At 38.1% G+C, this 18,722-nt stretch overlaps 3 protein-coding genes across 10 annotated transcripts in view; 1 reads left to right on the top strand and 2 right to left on the bottom strand.

Moving 5' to 3' along the window:
* Window positions 1-9,194, top strand: part of LOC138031273 (uncharacterized) — a 16,546-nt gene extending 7,352 nt beyond the window's left edge. For 5 of the 6 annotated variants that reach the window (XM_068878993.1, XM_068878977.1, XM_068878971.1 and 2 more), the window contains exons 3-12: window positions 1,628-1,756; window positions 2,067-2,271; window positions 2,856-2,991; window positions 3,205-3,348; window positions 4,733-4,960; window positions 5,870-6,014; window positions 6,337-6,417; window positions 7,013-7,107; window positions 7,475-7,538; window positions 8,594-9,194. In XM_068878993.1, coding sequence (XP_068735094.1) covers window positions 1,628-1,756; window positions 2,067-2,271; window positions 2,856-2,991; window positions 3,205-3,348; window positions 4,733-4,960; window positions 5,870-6,014; window positions 6,337-6,417; window positions 7,013-7,107; window positions 7,475-7,538; window positions 8,594-8,626 — 1,260 coding nt within the window. In that variant the 3' untranslated portion in view covers window positions 8,627-9,194. The remainder of the gene's footprint in view (window positions 1-1,627; window positions 1,757-2,066; window positions 2,272-2,855; window positions 2,992-3,204; window positions 3,349-4,732; window positions 4,961-5,869; window positions 6,015-6,336; window positions 6,418-7,012; window positions 7,108-7,474; window positions 7,539-8,593) is intronic. The other variant, XM_068879009.1, reaches the window with a different exon arrangement.
* LOC138031474 (TNF receptor-associated factor 2-like) overlaps window positions 1-18,722 on the bottom strand; it is a 527,459-nt gene that overhangs the window by 308,015 nt on the left and 200,722 nt on the right. The window lies entirely within an intron of this gene.
* LOC138031308 (heparan sulfate 2-O-sulfotransferase 1-like) lies at window positions 8,675-18,578 on the bottom strand. Of its 3 annotated transcripts, XR_011128235.1 has the most exons (8): window positions 18,341-18,578; window positions 16,605-16,672; window positions 15,682-16,119; window positions 15,065-15,162; window positions 13,475-13,632; window positions 12,046-12,298; window positions 10,283-10,548; window positions 8,675-9,647 (listed from the first exon to the last, which is right to left on the bottom strand). XR_011128235.1 is itself a non-coding variant. In XM_068879020.1 (7 exons), exons 1-6 carry the CDS (start codon window positions 18,480-18,482, stop codon window positions 12,057-12,059), a joined length of 1,146 nt encoding a protein of 381 aa, XP_068735121.1. In that variant the 5' UTR covers window positions 18,483-18,578; the 3' UTR covers window positions 8,675-10,548; window positions 12,046-12,056. The 3 variants fall into 3 exon arrangements, 2 of the variants coding, with proteins under 2 accessions (XP_068735121.1, XP_068735131.1); XM_068879020.1 differs by having other exon boundaries at window positions 8,675-10,548; XM_068879030.1 differs by lacking the exons at window positions 8,675-9,647; window positions 10,283-10,548 and adding an exon at window positions 11,074-11,236.

The following is an 18,722-nucleotide window of genomic DNA, read 5'->3' as shown; positions in this document are numbered from 1 at the left end:
AAGACACTAGCACAACTTGAAGGGTAGCTTGTGACAACTTGTACAATTTACTGCATTTCTAAAAATTCACAACTTTACTTTCGATAAGTCACTACATAGAATTTTTTTTTTGCAAATTTCGTGAGGACACTGAAAACGTTGGCATTTCTCGCCAGCTGTTCCGGAAATGCTTGGTGAAGCATCCTTGCAAAAAAAATTCGCAATTATGTGGTTGCAAAAGCGTAGAACAATACGGAATAACGTAATCAGGTAACAAATGAAGTATGATGAAAATTCCCAGTTTTAAACTTGGTTGGCATAGCAACCTTGAGAACAGGGAGCGTATGATGGTTGCTATTAACTTCAACCGCGCAACTTTGCACTTGTCTGACACTGTCACGAGACGTATCCTCGAATGAGACTTTGTTTAGTATTTATGAACGTGGATCACGGCTCTCAAACTATCATTAGACATCAATTAAAATTACGTATTAGCAATCAATAGATAGCCATCAGGCCAGTAGACAAACCAGAAGCCTAATTAATTACGTTATCTCACTCAAGCCAACCCTGATTCACAGTTACTTTAGTTACTTTTTGTCTTCTTCAAATGGGATATAAACTGAGGGCTAAGATTTACACGTTTTCATTCTGAGAGCCGATGTTGCATGTTTAAATCAATGGAAAAAGAGTGCGGCAGGTTGAAGAAACTGACCAACTTTGATCAGTAAGCTTACCACATTCCTTCCCAACTAGATGCGTTTGGCCTCTTCAGAAAAATCCTTTCTCTTTCGATTGTCGCTGGGCAGTCACTAGAGTACAACATTTGATTTAATGCCCTAGTTTCGTGGACATTACTAAACAACGGAACAGCGAAACGACGCACCAAAACACCATGTATGAGCTCAACATACATTGAATACTAACCGACAAAGGTTGGATTTGAGATTAAAAATCGTTTTAGGCCTAATTAGGCCTAAAAAGTTATTGCTCCTAATCTCAGTCTTAATCTGAATCCTAATCTTAATCTCAATGGCTAAGGAGCAATAACGTTTTAAGCCTAATTGGCCTAAAACAATATTCCATCTCAAATCCAACCTTTGTCGGTTAGTATTCAATGTATGGTGGGGTCATACATGGTGTTTTAGTGTTTCGTTTCGCTGTTTCGTGGTTTAGTAATGCCCTCGTTTCGTTAGAATTTGACAATACAATACATAGGGACTGCGTTCTATATTTCAATTTGATCGCCTCGTCATTTCACTTGGTTGAGTTCATCATGCAAGTTGCTAAGATAACTCAAAGAGTACGAGGCCTTTGAAATGAAATCATTATTAAAAGTCGTTGCAATGCTGCACCACTGAAAAAACAACTTCATTCCCAGGGTCTCACGTGCTTCTTGAAGAAGCCCTGGGAAATAAACACGACAAATCAGTATAAAAAAGATAGATAAGGAAAAACTCGGGTATTAACTTTTGAAAAGTATTCAGGGACTGTTACATAATTGAAAGATAAAAATTATTTTTTCTCATGTGTACAGCTTCTTTTGTTCACATATAACTCGTGTTTCTTGACTAATCACTAGCAAAATTCTGTCAATTCTAAGTTTATAAGCTCATTGTTGTTTCATGTTTTTCATTCCGACTTGCAGAAGGGTCAGGGATACTTCTACAAGAGACGAGTCAAGTATAACAGCTCCGTTTTTAAAGTTAACATGGGTGTCAAAGGAATTCACATCAGCGATAAAAAGGGCATGAAAGTGTTTTTTGACATGAGTAGGGTGAGTGAATTTTTTTAGTATAGCAGTGAATTCGCTTTTAAATTCAATAAGTTAGGATGAAACCGTTTCAGAGGGGGATCCAGGGCGAGGAAAGGAGGTTTCCTCCTGTTAATCCATGTTGGCCAACCATTATATACATAATTGGCCATTTCCTTACGAAAAAAAACTACTTCGCGAAAACGTGCACTTGTACCAGCTTCTTTTGTTCTTGTCCACAGCTTTATGTAATACAAAACAAAAGCATCAATTTCGCAAAACGTATAAAGACTTAGAAGATAAATAGAATACGTACTTTTCATGATGTTTTCAGATATACAAGGAGCCAGCATTCGGAAGATTGCATTACAATATTTGTTTGCTGGATGGCTATACACCTTCAATGTTCTCAAATGGGATTCCTCATGAGAAGCAAAAGAAGTATTTGAGCCAAATTTGTAAAATAGCTCAGGAAAGCAAAATCTTTGACACGAGTCTGAAACTCATCAGAGAGTATTCTACGAAATGGAAGAACGCAGGTGAATATGATAAATAAATAAAGACAATATTTCACTTAGAGTGCTGCCATTTTGCCATTTTCGCGTCAAATGTTCCTCACTTGTCACGTAAAATTGTCAGCAAAACATGCAGTCATTTGGTTTAACGTCGACCGAGCTGTGAGAGACATGAATCTATTCTTCAAATTTTAAATTATAATTTTAAATACAAAAGTTCTTTGACAACACGAATGGAAAACAAGTGGTTCCGTTAAGTAAGGAATGGGTCCATGCCTCTTACTGCATCGGTAGTCGGGCTAAGAAATACCAGTTTTGCAAATGTTGAGAATCTTCTGCAACTCGTGAAAGCGTAATAGTAGGATATGTTTGTTATAAGTGAAGCGATTCTTGTCGGCGACGACGAAAGACATTGATTTGAGGTGAAGTGCACTGTAAAATGGCGACGAGTACAAAGCAACGGCAATAGGGTGGGTCGTGACGTAACATTAAGTAACAGGATACACTCATGGATTACTGGACTGAGCGATCGATTTATTGTTTTTTCACTTCATGGAAGATCGATTTGCTGATGAATGCAGTTGTAATTTCTCATCATTTGCCTGCAGAAAATCAGATGAAGGCAGCATGGGAGTTAAGTATCATGGATCTCGTAAGCGACATTTTCACAGAAGCTTTCTTTGGAACCAGACTGGATCAAATAGCCATGTACAAGTTCCTCAAAGGAAGTTGGGGAAAGGGAAGGTTTGTAGTGCACTTATTTTCATTACACATTTCACGGTCTTAGAATTGCCCTGGAAAATATTGCTTAACACTGAAGAAGAGTACAAACGTTAAGCTTGCAGCTGTGTCGTATTTCTTTCTACAGTTTCTCAAGTAGTCCTCGTCAGTTTTGGTGGCCTCTTGGTTATGCAAATTTATGCTTCTATCCTAATTTTTCGCTCTCATCTTTCTCAGAGTACTGAAGAGAGCCATGGAAGCTGCCAGTCGCGTGAAACAAACTCTAAAAAGCAGTCCTAATGTCGCTGAAATTCTTAAAATTGGAGTCCAAGCAGGAATCACAGAGGAGCAAGCCCTGATGGACACTTTGTTTATGCTAAAGTAAAAAAAAAACGCTTTTTGCAAGAAAAAGTCATTTAACCCTTCAAACAGCTATGTTTTGAAAAGTGTTTAATGGCCCTTTGTCATCAGGTGTCCATGCTAATCAAAGACAAGAGAGTTCGTACCCAAACCTGTAGTTGATGTGTTTGCAAGCAAGTTCAGGGGGTGCAAAACAAACGTTTTCAGTCCCACGGGATTCAAAATGATCGCCATGTGAGAAAGGCCCATTGTTAGCAGCATGAGAGTGAATGACTTTTTTTTGTGGAGCTAATAAAAACTCTAGAATTCAAGTATCCAACGGTTAAATTTACATAGTTTGACATCAAAATATCTGTTTATTGCATCGCCGCAATTATCATGACATTATTAATTAAATATATGTAATTCATGAAATACATGAACTACCAGTTAATTAATTTGTTATTCAAAAGCAGAGCATAATGTCAAGATACAATATTGCAATAAACAAGTTTGGATACTAGGTGATCATTTTGGGAATACTTCGGGTCAAGACAAAGTGAACAGACATTTTTTACATAATAGGGACGCTTCCACTTATTAAGGGCAAGTAAATGAATGTAAGAATTCAAGTAAATAAGAGGTACATTTGAGAAATCGAATCCTGCTACCCCTTGTCGGGTAACTAGTTTAAAATTTCTTTCAAGATTACGGCCATGCAGAGATGGGTTTTGCATCTATTGTTCCCAAGACCGCACGTCTTTCTTTCACACTAACTGACCAATAAAGCCTGGTTTTCCTTCGTGATGCAAGCATAAGCACCATTCTAGTCACCAGAGCCTTGGATCGACCCAAGGCTCTGGGAACTCTGTGTAGAAGAACATGCGCCGTAGGGTTCTTATAGCTAAAAGTTGGCTATTTGAACCTTATGGCACCTGCTCACTCCTCTTGATAACATGGATGCACCAATTAGAGACGCTTTTGATTGTTCTTCATGAAAACCAACGAGAAGACACTTTGTTTCAGAGTTCCCCAGTGCCCTTCTCTCAAGAGCTCTGGGGTCAAGATTAGCATATACACAAGAAGCATACGCAAACTCAGTAGCTTGTTGTTAATTAGAGACTTTTGTTAGAAAAATAGACACTAATTAACAACAGGTAAATGTGCCTGCGTGTGTTGCTTTTGCTTAATATGCTTGCGTAGCTAATGAAAATCAGGCTTATGGTGTAATTCTTTAAATAACTACGCAATGTGACCGAACTAATAATAGATTTTGAACTAATTTCATCGGAATAGATTCGCTCCGTTACCTCTTGAAGAGCAGAAGAATTCGTTATCGTATGTTTCTCCTAATGTAGGAAATTAGTTGGAATTTAAGAATCTAATGCATTGAAAATAGATATAATTTATGAACTTTTCATTTTAGTTTTAACGCGTATGGTGGAGTGTCTGGTGTGTTGAGGTCCTGCATTGCTAGACTCTATGTTCTTGAAGAGGATTACAAACAGAGCATGAAAAACGAATTGAAAACTGTGTTGTCAAACAAAGCGGAACTATCGGAAGCTGCTCTGAAGGAAATGACACTCTTACATAACTTTATACTTGAGGTACTGCGCATGCACCCACCTGTTCCGGTTTTCTTCGGCAGAGCAAGGTTAGTGAGTAGTTCCTATTCTCGTTTGTTTCAAACAGTTGCATCTTATCATTCCCACGCGTATCAAATAAAGCTAGCTATGAACGATGCAAATACGGTATGCCTAAGCTCAAATGTTTAAAATGATATAAAAATCTCAGTTGGTAGTAAACAAATTTTACATTGAGAAAGCAGCAGTCATCTGTTCTACGATGGAGCAAAGCACGTCACAAAATGCTTCCAATGCAAAGATCCCTCAGAAAACGTCAGTTGGTTGCAAAGCATTTTGTGATGATTTTCAGTTGTCTTAAGCAGAAGTCCATTTCCCATGAGTCTCGACCACATTGGATTTTCGGTATTACTTTTTTTTAGGACTCCTACTACGAGAGTTTTGCGGGAGAAAAAAGGTGGCGTTATTGTGTTCCTTGCACGCTCCATGACTTTGCATTGAGCATGGGCAATCCCTCGTGCGGCCACTGGTTACAGACCAATAAGAGGTGTTGTGGTCATTAGGCCAAGTCTGATTGGTCATGATTTGGCGGGACCCGTAATCTAATTTTAAATGAATAGTTGGTGCAGCGGTGAGAGCACTTGACTCCGACCGGTGAGGCCCGGGATCGATTCCCAGATTCGTCGTCGTATGTGGGTTTAGTTTGATAGTTCTCTACTCTGCTCGGAGAGGTTTTTCTTCAGGTACTCCGGTTTAGGTTCCCCTCTCCTCAAAAACCAACATTTTTGCGCCATTTAGCTGTTTTCCTTCTGTCCTCGGAACGGAGACATTTGGTAAAATTTGAGACTATGCAGGGCACTCAAAGCATCCTGGTCTTTATTTACAGTACATTTCACGATAATACAATTAAAATGGCCAATTTCATTATTCGATGATTCACTTGTCATAAACTAAATTATATTGTTTTATTTCGTCAACAGAGATGACTTCATTCTCGACACAGAATGTGGCAAATTTATGGTGCGAAAAGACACACTTCTTGTAGGAAATGTTCACATGGCACAAAGAGATAGCACCTTATTTGATCAGCCGGACACATTTAAGCCTTCTCGTTTTGAAGACGAGGTAAAATAATTGAGAAAATTACCTAAGGCTTTGTATGAACCTAATTTAATAGAGTTGTTGTCTCGATGCTCCTTTCTACAATGTGAACACGAGAAGACAAAATCTCGTTTTTCTTTTTCTAATTAATTAATTAAATTGGAGGACTTAAAAAACACGCAGATAAAATGGAACAAAAATCTCCAATTACAACGATTTTTGGAGTCTTTTGACACCGTCCTCTACAGTCCCATGATTTGCATGCAAGATGGTTTGTTCTTGAGTTTAGGGCGTATGTAAGAGAAATAAAACTCACTTAGCTTGTTTACTTTGGTTTGTGTTTTAGTCGTTAGTAGATCATATTATTTACGGATACGGACCATTTCACCAAGAAGCGACCCCGCAGAATCATCGCTGCCCTGGACAGGTACAGTTCGTCTATGACATGGCTAATTGACTAACTGACTGACTGACTGACTCAGCAACCAACCGACTCACTGATTAACCTAGAGAATTAAATACTGGATAAATTATTGATAAATAGAAAACACTGTAATACTCTGCCATTTTTCACCTAAACTTGTCACTGCTTAAAGGCCCTACGACGTTTTTAAACTATACATTTAAATATCTGTAGTGTCTGGAGTGTAGTACTTCCAAAATATTTTCCCTTCAGAATGGAACTTCTTTGACATCATTAGTTACCAGGACCAACTGGCGCGACCAAAAAACTCAAGGCCCGCTAAGACGCTTCATGATTCACTATGAGGGGAAAATGTTTTGAAGTACTTTTCCCAAGCCAATATAAATATTTAAACGAATAGGTAAAAAAAAACGGGGAAAAATAAGCGTCAAAGGGACTTCAGCTATACTCCTATCCTCTACAATCTCTTGATACTCGAGTTGTTTTGAAAATCGCATCACCTGCCTGAAGAGCAAGACCGTATCGTTCATGAAACCGCCGCTTTGCTGACGCAGCTTACTTCATAAAATTAACATTTCTACTCTTTTTCAATCCTTAGGATATCACTCTAACAGTCCTCAAGGTTTGTCTTTCGTTCATTCTGCTCAACTGCGAGTATACATTGGCAGAAATACCCAAGTGGACAGGAAAAAAGTGAGTCTTTCTTACATCCTGATCAGTTCCCGTGTATCAAATGTTTGAAATGAAAGGTACGACAAACAAACTTAAGAAGTTACTTTTCATGTGACATTTATACAGAGGTCGGAAACAGGTTGGAAGTAGAAAGGAATTACGGTTCCTCTTTACTTGAATTTGAATAATGTTGGGTTGCACAAGGTTGTCAGCGGATATTGGTTTCAGAGATCTATGCGTGCGCATGCTAGGCGCGATAGGCGTTGAACAAATGACAAGGCACCTGAGACCATTCGCGTCCCCTTTTTCCCAATGAAAGGTACAGGCGTAAGTAAATTTCTTTTCAATACAAGCTAGTACAAATCGAGGTATACCTTTTTCCTTATAGATTAAGAAGAATTGGTTGTCCCGATAATCCAATGAAACTTTTGGATTTCAAGTACCCGATAGAGGTAAGAATTTTATCGTCAAGATTCAGCCAAACGTAGCCTCGCTGACGAATGGTTAGTCGCTCACTTATTCTGTCAGCTGAGAGAGCTGACAAAACCAAGAAAACTGGCCTCGCAAAGCCATCAAGTCATCTGGGAGCAGGTCAATTGGGAATTTGAAGCATAATATCCCGAAAGAGGTTGAACTATTATAGAGAACACATGAGCAATCAAAAAACCGTACAATTTGTAAAAACAAAATATAAATAGTTGATTGAAGAGTGCTGTTTCCCGAGCAATCGATGTTCTTTGCATAGTTTTGAAATGGAAGTTGGAAAGAGCATCACAGCTAGATAAGTAACTTAAAGTGCACCTAACCTCTACTTGAAGTATTTTCTTTTTCAAGAGTCAATTGAATGTCTAACAAATACTTTTCCTTTGCTTCTCTAGAATTTACTTAATGGGCCTATATGAGGTACGAGAGAGCAACAAAGCTGGCATTCATTTGTCCCATGGCTGAGCTAGTGAGAGGTATGGGTCTATTCCTTCATTGACGTCAAAAACTAATTTAAACTGCCAAAGTTCTTTCAAAACTATAATGCAAAGTAGTTTATGACGTCATCCAAGGAATAGGCCCATGCCTCTCACTGCCTCGGCCACGGGACAAACGATTGCCAGCATCTTTCTCTTACATGCCTTATAAGGCACATTAAAGAGTATAATCTAGAGAAGCAAAGGTAAATACAAGTTTGATAGTTAACTTTTGCTAAAGGAAATATTTTGACGTTAAGTGCGCTTTGAGCAGTTGCAATCAAGCCTGAAAAAAGTCCAAGCTTCAACGAGACCCTGCAATGCGCCGCACAGTTCTACCGACTGAGCTTTGATCTTTTCCAACTTTCTTGTCCATCCCGCAGTCCAATTTTGAAATCTCACGCATGTGTATTTATATTCTGAAAAAAATTCGTTTTCCTGGGAGCCAACATAATTTTTACACAAAGGGGAGCGAGATGTGTCCAAAGTAGGAATAATTTTCAAAGGCTACAAACAGAGATTATTTTAAAATCGATTTATGTTTTAAGGTTGTTGGACCATTGCAGGTTGAAGAAATATGAGAAACCAAGACAAATCTACATCCACGTCAATGGAAAAGCACTTACGCTGCAGGAGTCACAAGAAAGAAAAGGAGCGAAACAGTAGGCCTCCAATGGTGAATTCAAAAACTATAATAGCGTACAGTGCCACAGCGAGTGAATCCTAAAACACAAAATATTTATGAACATTTTCAATGACAGACGTCACTGAAGCATCAGCCGAGAATTATGTATCATCGTTAATTATTGCCACGTTGAGAAGACTCACAGGACGCAACAAGTGAACAACGAACTAAAAACCCGAAGGATCGGACCCCTGTATTTTTTCCCTTGTTTCAAGCACTGTAACGACCACGAGGAGTCAAGTACTGTCAAACAGTATTAAAAAATTATGTACAGAGTAAAGTGTTCAGGAGGAGAAAGCACAAGAAACCGATAGAATCCTCAAACTAGTCAAAACGTAGCCAATGTCACAAAGGAGAACAATTTTCTTGTTCTTGAAAAGCAAATGTACAATTTTGATGACAGTACACACGACATCCATTCATGCATACCACAACGTTTATCAAATAAACTCAAGTTTAACAAATCAAATGTTTTACATACCATGATTTTTATCTTCATAGAATACCGTATTTATTCGATTAAACGCCGCAGATGGAAGGAAAAATACCAATTAACGCCGCCCTTGAATAAACGCTGAACCCAATCAGAAGAATGCAGCGTTTACATGTACATCACGGTACATCTACATGCTCCAGCACTCGGCAAAGTCCCTTTTACACTTGTGGCTGTTTCTGCTTAGGTGGCCTCATACACCGTAAACCTTTTGAGAGTTTATTCGAGGATTGTAAGAAAAAGATAAGTACACGTTACAACTCGGTAATCTAAACCAGCCTTGGAAATTTATCTTCCTGTGTAAAGATGTTTTTAAGTTAAAAGTGCAAACTTTGCAATTCTTTCTTCAGAATGTTCGCAATGTGCTGTCCGGTGTTAAGGCCAAAACATTTGCCAATATAACATGGCCGGCCTCTCTGTGGAACTTAAAAGACGTTTCTGTTATAAATAATATTTACAAATGATCTACCGTAATTATTGTCAGGGATTTAAGAATGACCATTTTGAAATAAACGCCGCCCTCGAATCGAATGTAAACGCCACCCTTGAATAATCGCCGCATCGGACACACTCAAAATTAATAAACGTCGCGTCGTTTAATCGAGTAAAAACGGTACTGTAACAGTCTCGCACTTTCCAGATTACCATTTAAGGGTTAAAAATAACCTCTGCTTTTGTATATCACGGTGTCATCTCGATGGACTGGTTATGAAACTCTTGAAGGTCCAAGAGCGAAAATAGTGACCATCCTCGGTTCACAACTGAGCGTTAAATTATTAATACGAACATTTGATTGGCTCTCTTTTAGAAAAAAGGGTGTGGTTTGTGCATGGTCAGGGCCCAAACAGAGAACAAGACAAAGAAACTTGCCGAGTTTCATAACCATATCCACACAACTATGGCCCGTTTTCTTCGAAGGGCAATGATTTTTTTCGCGTACCGTCTGCAATGATAAGTGGAACCTCTCTATATCCGCAGTCAGGTGTAACATATAAAATGTTACCTGGGGGTCATCGTATAAAATGACTGATTTTCTTCATACTTTAAAAATAGACTTACTTGTACAAACGACTGAGTCAACTCTCATATTTCCGAAAAGTGCGATGTTCCACTGGGCTTGGTGTTAGGTCCTTTTCTATCTCTATTATTTATCAACGGCATCCCCAATTTTTCACCAAAGTCACAGTTTCATCGAGTACTTGCATATCAATCATGCCTGTTGTCACAGGAAACCCTAAAATCCCTCGCGTACTGAAACCGTTTACATCCAAATAAACTAACACTTAATTCTGGAAACTGAAATCTCTCTGTTATTTTCCGACCCCCTGAAAAAAAAAAAACGCTCAGTTATGAAATATAAATAAAAATCTCGCATAAGTGTTAATTCCACTCCATTCTTTGGAGCTCTTGTTGATTGGCGTCTGCTCGTTTGAGGTATTTTTTCCTCTTCTGTTCTTTGCAGAGTATATATCAGTACCTTCATACCTTCTTATTTGTCATTTTGCATCAGGCCGTAAAATCACGTTGGCCGTGCAGCACGTGCACTTTTATTCAAGTTCAACAGAAATATCTGTTAGGGTGAAGAGTAAGTGCTGTCTTTATCCCCCGCCCCCCCCTCCCCCCCATAGACATTTCTGTTGAAATACGAATGCTACACGGCCAAAGTTTGCAAAAAACGTACCCCCTGACCGAACTTTCCAATGCTCAATGCCGTGAAATGAGATGTCGAGTTCTAAAGGAGAGCTCCCCTCGGCCAATCTTGTAGCCCAGTAGGTTGAGCAACGGTGATCATTGCGAAGACATAACAGGTGATCTAATCTCATACAAAACAAAATGCATTGGGAACGAGATTCTTGTCTTTCTATTTAATGATACTTTTCACTTCTCTATTTACTTTAATTGACTATAATTGCTTCTGTACATTATAATAACGTTGTCCCTCCAATATTCACCAAATTGCAGCAGAGGACAGTCCGACTGTTCCTTTAGGCCAAAGAAAGATCCACAAGTCATCTCAAAAGTAAACAAAAATGAAAATGAAATACATCACACGTCCAACCAAGGTACAGTTCTTCGGTTCTGACCTCACATAACGACAAACACGTTTTGACTGCAATGGCGGTCAAAATTCTTGGGACATTTGGTGCCATGAATATAAATCTATGCCAATCCCCCCCCCCCCCCCCCCTCCTCCACTTCCAAACAATGTTAAACGTCCTAAAGTACCTGTATAATTATCTGCTTCCCCTTTCCGTAACGCCACTGTCCCCCGATGTGGCCTCTCATGTACGCTTTCGTCCCAACTACAACGCGCTGTCTTGCGAACCTCCATGCTCCTGTATTGTCTTTAATCATAAAAATTACAATTTCCTCTATTGTGATTGGTTTAAAAAACTCATTTTCCACTAATTCACTTGGCAAGTTGTTATCAGACAGTTCAATAAGCCAATCACATTCAAAGTTGAAGTTTAAATCAACCAATCACAACCTTGGTTTCAATCACCATAGAAACAGTGTACAGACTCATAAATTGGGTCTTTCTTTCTTTCAGTCTTTTAATATAAATTTTCCTTTTCTTTCATAACTTGGCTCTTTTTCTTTTCTCAGAAATTGCAGTTTTTATGATTAATTGGTAATAGGACTGAGTGAAGTCCAATTCGGTCTGTAATCATACTCGTGATAAACAAATCGCACTCCCTTTGCGCGGTCGTCCGATATTCTTATCACTCGTATGATTACAGACCGAATTGGACTTTACTCAGTCCTATTACCATTACTTATCAGTAAGCTCGTTTGCGACCGAGAATATATAACTAAACTACCTAATGGCCAATTAAAAATGCTCCTGTTTCGCCTCTTTCGGTCTTATTTTCTCGTAGAAAAATTGTTTTGCAATGGGTTCCAACATCCCTCTCCTCATCGTGAGCGTTCTTTTCTTGGTGGATTGAAAGGCCTTATTTGCAAACTCGTAAAATTCATTTTCCATTTTCCATATTTTTGACTGTTCAAAGTATTCTATTGTCTTTTGGTCCAAGGGTTTCTTAGAGGCAGTCTTCCGGAGATGTGCCTTCCCACCTAAGACAAGGAGAAATGAACTGAATTAATTTACTGGCGGGATGGGAACTGCGGACTGCGTGGCCCACGGCGTGACAAATACTGGTTTATTAGTCCACCCTGATAAGCAACTGGATTTATGCTGTCATTTTCATTCGAGTTATCACTTTGATTGAAAGACATGTATAAGTATTATATGGGCGTTCGCCAGATTCACCTGTTTTCTGTATAGTTGCCTTAGCATAATAATACTTCCATACCTGTTCATAAATTCTATCCACTAAATCCTCAGAAAATACTTCGAGAAAGGTTGCCAGAATACGTGCATAACCTTGGTTTGTGACCGAAATGTAAACAACAATTTATCATATACATGTATTGTGCGCGGAGGAATGAATCAATAGGACGCGATTTTCCGGTTGTTCTCACAATTCAGGACTCAGGACCGCTTCCAGAGGTATATCCAAAAATCTTTTTCCGGAATATCTCAGTTCCATTCGCTTCCTTACCCGTTTTTTTCGAAATTTAGCGCTCGAGATCTGGATTGAGTACAAAAAGACATAATTTTATTCTAATTGGTTAGTGACTCAATGAGAACCAATGAAAGGCCACTTCATAACGGCCCACGAAATTTAAATTTCATGGCGCAACACACTAGAAAATTAAAAGCTATAGCAACAAAAAAAATGTTTGAAAATACGGCGCTTTGGTTCCCTCTTAGAAAGCAGAAATCTCAGGGTAAAGTAACTGCCAGCCAGCAGAGAGAATGCGCAAGTAATATTCACGAAATGGTAATCCGTGATTTCTTGGGTGATGTAGCAGCTCTCGCAAGGTATCATGGGACTGGCTCGCTACCCTTGCAAAAAACAAAAGACTAAACCATTGAAACAATGAATTGGACTTAAAAACAATAGAAGCTGCTTACAATACCAAATACGTAATAGCGGTTTCGAGAGCTGCTACACTACTGGATTTTTTGCCATGGAAATAAGTCCTCAGCATCAAATAAAACTATTTCTATTGAAAAATTAAAAAATATCTTAGACTCTTTAAAAGTTCTGGCTGTGCAATTTCGTTTGCCCTTGAGCAAATAACTCGTCCTTAATTATATCTTTCGAAATAGCAACCAAAGGGATTTTAGAAATTCCATAGCTAGTTCTTTGCAACTCTAACCAAGGCCACCCAGACAAATCGCACCTTCATTAAATAACTTCGTTGCTCCTCTAAAGATCCTTGGAACAGTGGCTTCCAAAATGGCGAGAAAATCTCCAATTTCTTCAGTTATTCCAACTAAAAAGTACTTGTCAACTAAATTTCGTTTGGCCTGCTCCAGTGCCCACTTGTTTCCTGGAGACCTTCAGATAATTACAAAAGAAGCATGAAATGAAGTATTTACAATCGCTAATTTTGCAAGTCAGTTGCACGAACTGGTACCCCCCTCTCATTATGCAGAAGTCAATTGAAACCACGTCCCCCACCCCCGGGACGTAGCGGGGACATGGCCGTGGGATTACGCTTTTGTACCAGCACATTTCTCCGGGGAGACGGGGATTTTTCGCGGGGCTTGCAACGCTAGCCTTGACAGAGTTTGACTGGGTCCAAGCATCAAAAAACGTTCCAGATTTTCAACCGAAACTTCGGAAATCGTTGGGTGCCTACTAACTAATATATATTTTTTTATATTTCAGTCGCCATCTCGACTTGAAAAGAAAATTGGTTTGAGAAATCAGTACGTAATAAAGATACAATGTTCAGCCAATACATTCAGGCAACAACTACAGTAGCAAGGGAAATGAGGTTGGTTTGAGAAATTTCACAACATAAGTGATTATTATACAAGTATTTTAAAATGCACGAATTCGGCTAAGGCGAGGTCATTTGCCACCTGACCTTAACTGGGTAAAACAACAAAAGGTTTGTTTGGGTAACAATTCTTTCCGTTCCCTCATGGTTGCTTTCCCTGATTCCGTGCACTGCAAAGGTATACACGACGGTTCCACTAGCAATTGAAATGATGTGATGTAAACCTTGGCAGCTATCACATTTGTCAGCAATGCAAAACTATTATTTTCAATTTCAAATTTAAAGGTAGCAAAATCTTCTAGTTACACACTGGATTGTAACACTCAAGTTTCACCCGAGGGGCAGGGGGAAATTTAACATGTAACACTGTACAAATAATACATCCCCCTCTACGTCCCGGGGTGGCAGGGTTTCAATTGAATAGTGCATTACTGGCATTAAAAACTTCCTCAGGGTAAACGATGCAATATGACTTACATACACAATGAATTAAGTCGAAAGCGTGACAATGCAATATATACTGTATCTTTATATCTCTGTAACTCTGTATCTGTGCGTGTTTCCAATAGCTATCACTCCCAATGTATTTGCTTCAAAATGTTTAATTGATGCATTTTAATCAAAGTTTTATTAATATTCAGTTGACGGAGAAAAAGTTAACAGTGAATTAATTCTTACTAATTCTTTTTTTCCTGCCAAAAATATTGCCTAAATGCTATTAAATTCGACTCTTGGGCAAAAGCTGTATGCAAAGTTTTAGGGAAAATGTACACTGAGGACTTTCATGAATATTGAAGATATGCTTTCTTTGGAACCCTCCTGAAGCTGATTTTAGCATTACCAAGCAAACCTAAATTGTTAAATTGCTATTAGCAAACTTAAATAATTATAGTCATTTCTATGTCATTTTCACTATCATTCTCATTACCATGATCTCTTCTCTTTTGTTTTAGTTATTTACTAAACTGCATTGGACAGACTCACCAGCATTGAGGTGCATGGCCACAGAAAAAAGGGATTTGAAGCCAGAGTTTGTCAGGTTTGCAGTCTGGGTTCTCTCTCTGTACACATTCATCAAATGTCTAAAATTAAACATCATTACAAATTGATATTTTCTTTTAGGATTCAAGGCATTTCCCTAAATGACAATGTTAGGCTACCTTACATGACTTGTACAAACCAGTATTTTGGAAATTTTGAATTAAGAAATGGAAATATGTGAAAGGGTCAGTAATTTGTGACACAATTTAAGCATACAGCTGCATGTTTTGGCTAAGGGTTATTAAAAATTCATGCGAAAGTATATGGAACAAAGTTAATAAAATGGAAAATGTCCCCACCCCCTAAACCCAGCAGCTTTCTTAACACCCCTACACATACATATAGTATTACAATGTATGTGCATGGAATTTCACTTGACAAAAAAGTTAACCTTTCAGGGTAGTCCCACAAGCCATCCTTCTCAAAACAGTCGATTTTTTTATGCAGCAAGTTTTGAGCCATTTATGACATTATGTCTGGTAAGAAAAGGCTTTTTGAGTTTGATGTCATACATGTACATTGTATAAATTATAAATTATTACATTCAATGATAATCCTACCTCTTTGTCTCCTTGTCTAGTTCTTTTCAGATGTGGCCTAAAAGTATCACCAAACCTTAAGAAGTAATAATATGACACAAGTCTATCCAGTGGCTTCCGAACAATGTTAATATAAAGGGGTTGCTTATTTACACCAAATCTTTCAAACTCAACATAGGCAAGATGCCCATGATAAACTGCAGGCAACTTTTGCTGCCATGATGTTATATTGTGCACAAAGCGCATCTGGTCAGACAGTGACATCACATGAGCATTCCGAGAAACATTCAGATGGAGAGCATGGAACTTGTTTTTGCCACAAAGGTCATAAATAACACCCATGAAAGATGTGCTTCCTGTCTTGGGGACTCTGTTATATAAAATCAGAAGGTCATCATCATCATCATCATCACCTCTGCTTTCACTTTTTAATAGGGTTGCATCTCTCCCAGAGGAGGACTAATGGAAAAATAGAAATGAAGTCAAAACCTTGGAGGGTGATTAAGTTAAATACAAGAGGGTACTGCTTCAGGGCAGTTAATTCCCATAGTCAGTTATAACAGCTAATATTCTCTCATTCATGTTATAATTTAAGAGAATAGATGCTCCTGAAATAAACAAAGACTATCTTCTGAAAACAGAATACATATGCAATCTATGACCAAGACATAACAGACAACATGATGATGATAATGGTGGTTGTGAGATCTATGATGATGGTAGATATGATGATGATGATGATGACGATGGGTGACCCTGACAAACACCACAAAGTGCTGCTGCTTTTCATTGCTTGTATTTACAACAATTTAGGTGGAATTGTAATTTTATCTCCAGGCAATACTTCAATGTGATTTTTGTTTGGATATAATGACGAGCTGAACATAAAAGAAAATAAAAATGGGTGAATATTTAAGGAAGCCTACGTTAGGTCCTACTGTTACCTTGTGCACATTGCTGTATGACAAACCTCTCAATTTCAAAGTATCAAGGTGTAAAGGAATGGTGTAATCTAAAGAACATGAAAATAAAAGATCCTATACATTAATGGTCTTCTTTGTTCGTCACCTACAGTATATAATAATCAATTAAATTAAAAAATGTGTGAACTTGCTTGTGCATTTCATGATTTATGGTCATTTGTGTTGTCTTGAAAATTCATTTGAGAACTTTCAAAACAACACTCGTGCCCCTAAATCACAAAAGACACTCACATTTATACAATCTCCTACAATAGACTTAAACCCCACAATCAAAATCATCAAGGTAAATTTAAGTAGTGTTGAATTAAACAATAATTGTTACCAAAAGACCCAGGCAAATGGCTTAAACACTTACTTCCACATTTGCTCAATTTTGCTGAACAGCAATGTCAAAACCGTTTTCCCCTCTCTTTTTAGTTATTGTGTTGAAACATATTGAATAAAAATGAATGAGTCTAAAAGCATATAAACTTTGCCTCAACATCAATTTGATATTCCTTTTGTTCTTGGAATGTTGTGATTAGATTGAAGCTGTATCCAACCATCTTTCAACATTGTTAAATAGCAAGTTCTGGAGGACTATGCAAATTTAAACCAAGGTGATTTGATTGGTATCACCACAGGACACTGTTATTTTTTTTGGGTGATTGTGCACCCCAAGAGCTCGAGAGTTAAGCAATGAATGGTGAATTATTATACAGACACATTCGCTCAATTTTGCTGAACAGCAATGTCGAAACTGTTTTCCCCTCTCTTTTTATTTATTGTGTTGAACATATTGAATAAAAAAGCATATAAACTTTGCTTCAACATCAATTTGATATTCCTTTTGTTCTTTGAATTGTTGTGCTTAGATTGAAGCTGGGAGCAATTGCAGAATACCCAGCCCAACTGTTAGGGCCTGTTGTAAGAACGAGTCAGAAAAAAATACAGTTTATTCTTATTCAATGACATGTAAATTAGTGGGCCGGGTATTCTGCAATATAGCCTGAAGCTGTATCCAACCATCTTTCAACATTGTCAAGTATCAAGTTCCTGGAGGACTAAGCCAATTTAAACCGAGGTGATTTGATTGGTATCACCACAGGACATTGTTTTGATTGTTTTTTTTTGCGTGATTGTGCACCCCAAGAGCTCGAGAGTTAAGCAATGAATGGTGAATGAATATACAGACACAAATACCGTATAAAAACGACAATTATGAACTGGCTGTCCTTCTAAGTGGCATAATTGAGATTCAGATTTTAAATTATTTGGGGCAAAGATATTTTTTTTCGACCGATACCAAAATAATTATTAATATCTGAATCGAACAATGTTTGTTACATTTAATTTCTTACAATCGAATTTAAGAATCTAAACGATCAAAATGACATTCATACCTAACCGGGGGAAAATATTGATTGAATTTTACTTCTTGCTTTCTCCACTAAATTCATTTCCTTTGATAGCGAAATCATGCTTTTTCGTAATAACTTTATGTTCGATGCTCTGTTGCCGCACTAGCAGATCTAGATCAGAGGCAATCGAAACATCATTACAAGCGAGACAACCATGCCGTTCGAACTATAACCTATACAAAAATAACTTGTACTGTCGCCAACATCGCCCTCTTAAGTTTAAAACTACAGAAAATACAAGCACGATAACAATGGAAGTAATAAAATTCGCATTATTGTCAATTACAGACATCTTACCACTTTCACGATGCTGATGTGTTGGAGCATTAGAACGAAGAATTTGAAGTTCAAGAATGCCCAGCGCTACGAAAAAGATAACGAGCATACATTTGTTGACGATCATTCTCACAGTAAGCGAAATGACCCTTGTAAGAACCATTCATTTGCAACTTGGTTCGAAAAAGGAAACAATATAAATTGACAGCGATTGACAGCAATGTGGGTCGAGTTGGTAAGGGCTCAGACGGGTAGGAAGATTTAGTGAATGTTACACAGCGTCCTATTTCCCCATCAAAATAATCATCCTTACCCCTTTAATTTTCTCGCGATTTTATTGGCTAATTACGTCACGTTGTGCGGACAGTCGTCACGCAATAACCCCCGTTTGCGCAAACCTCGT

The sequence above is a fragment of the Montipora capricornis genome, chromosome 2, assembly GCF_036669925.1.
Source record: "Montipora capricornis isolate CH-2021 chromosome 2, ASM3666992v2, whole genome shotgun sequence".
Taxonomy (NCBI): domain Eukaryota; kingdom Metazoa; phylum Cnidaria; class Anthozoa; order Scleractinia; family Acroporidae; genus Montipora; species Montipora capricornis.
Note: the sequence above shows the minus strand (reverse complement) of the source record. Positions and strands in the feature narration are given on the sequence as shown.

Excerpts from the sequence above, each read along its gene's own strand:
- LOC138031308 (XM_068879020.1), bottom strand. The coding sequence starts at position 18,482 with ATGGTTCTTACAAGGGTCATTTCGCTTACTGTGAGAATGATCGTCAAC. Across the intron at positions 16,673-18,340 it reads ACATCAGCATCGTGAAAGTG|ATTACACCATTCCTTTACAC; the intron begins GTAAGATGTCTG and ends CATGTTCTTTAG. Across the intron at positions 12,299-13,474 it reads AACGAAGTTATTTAATGAAG|GTGGGAAGGCACATCTCCGG; the intron begins GTGCGATTTGTC and ends TCCTTGTCTTAG.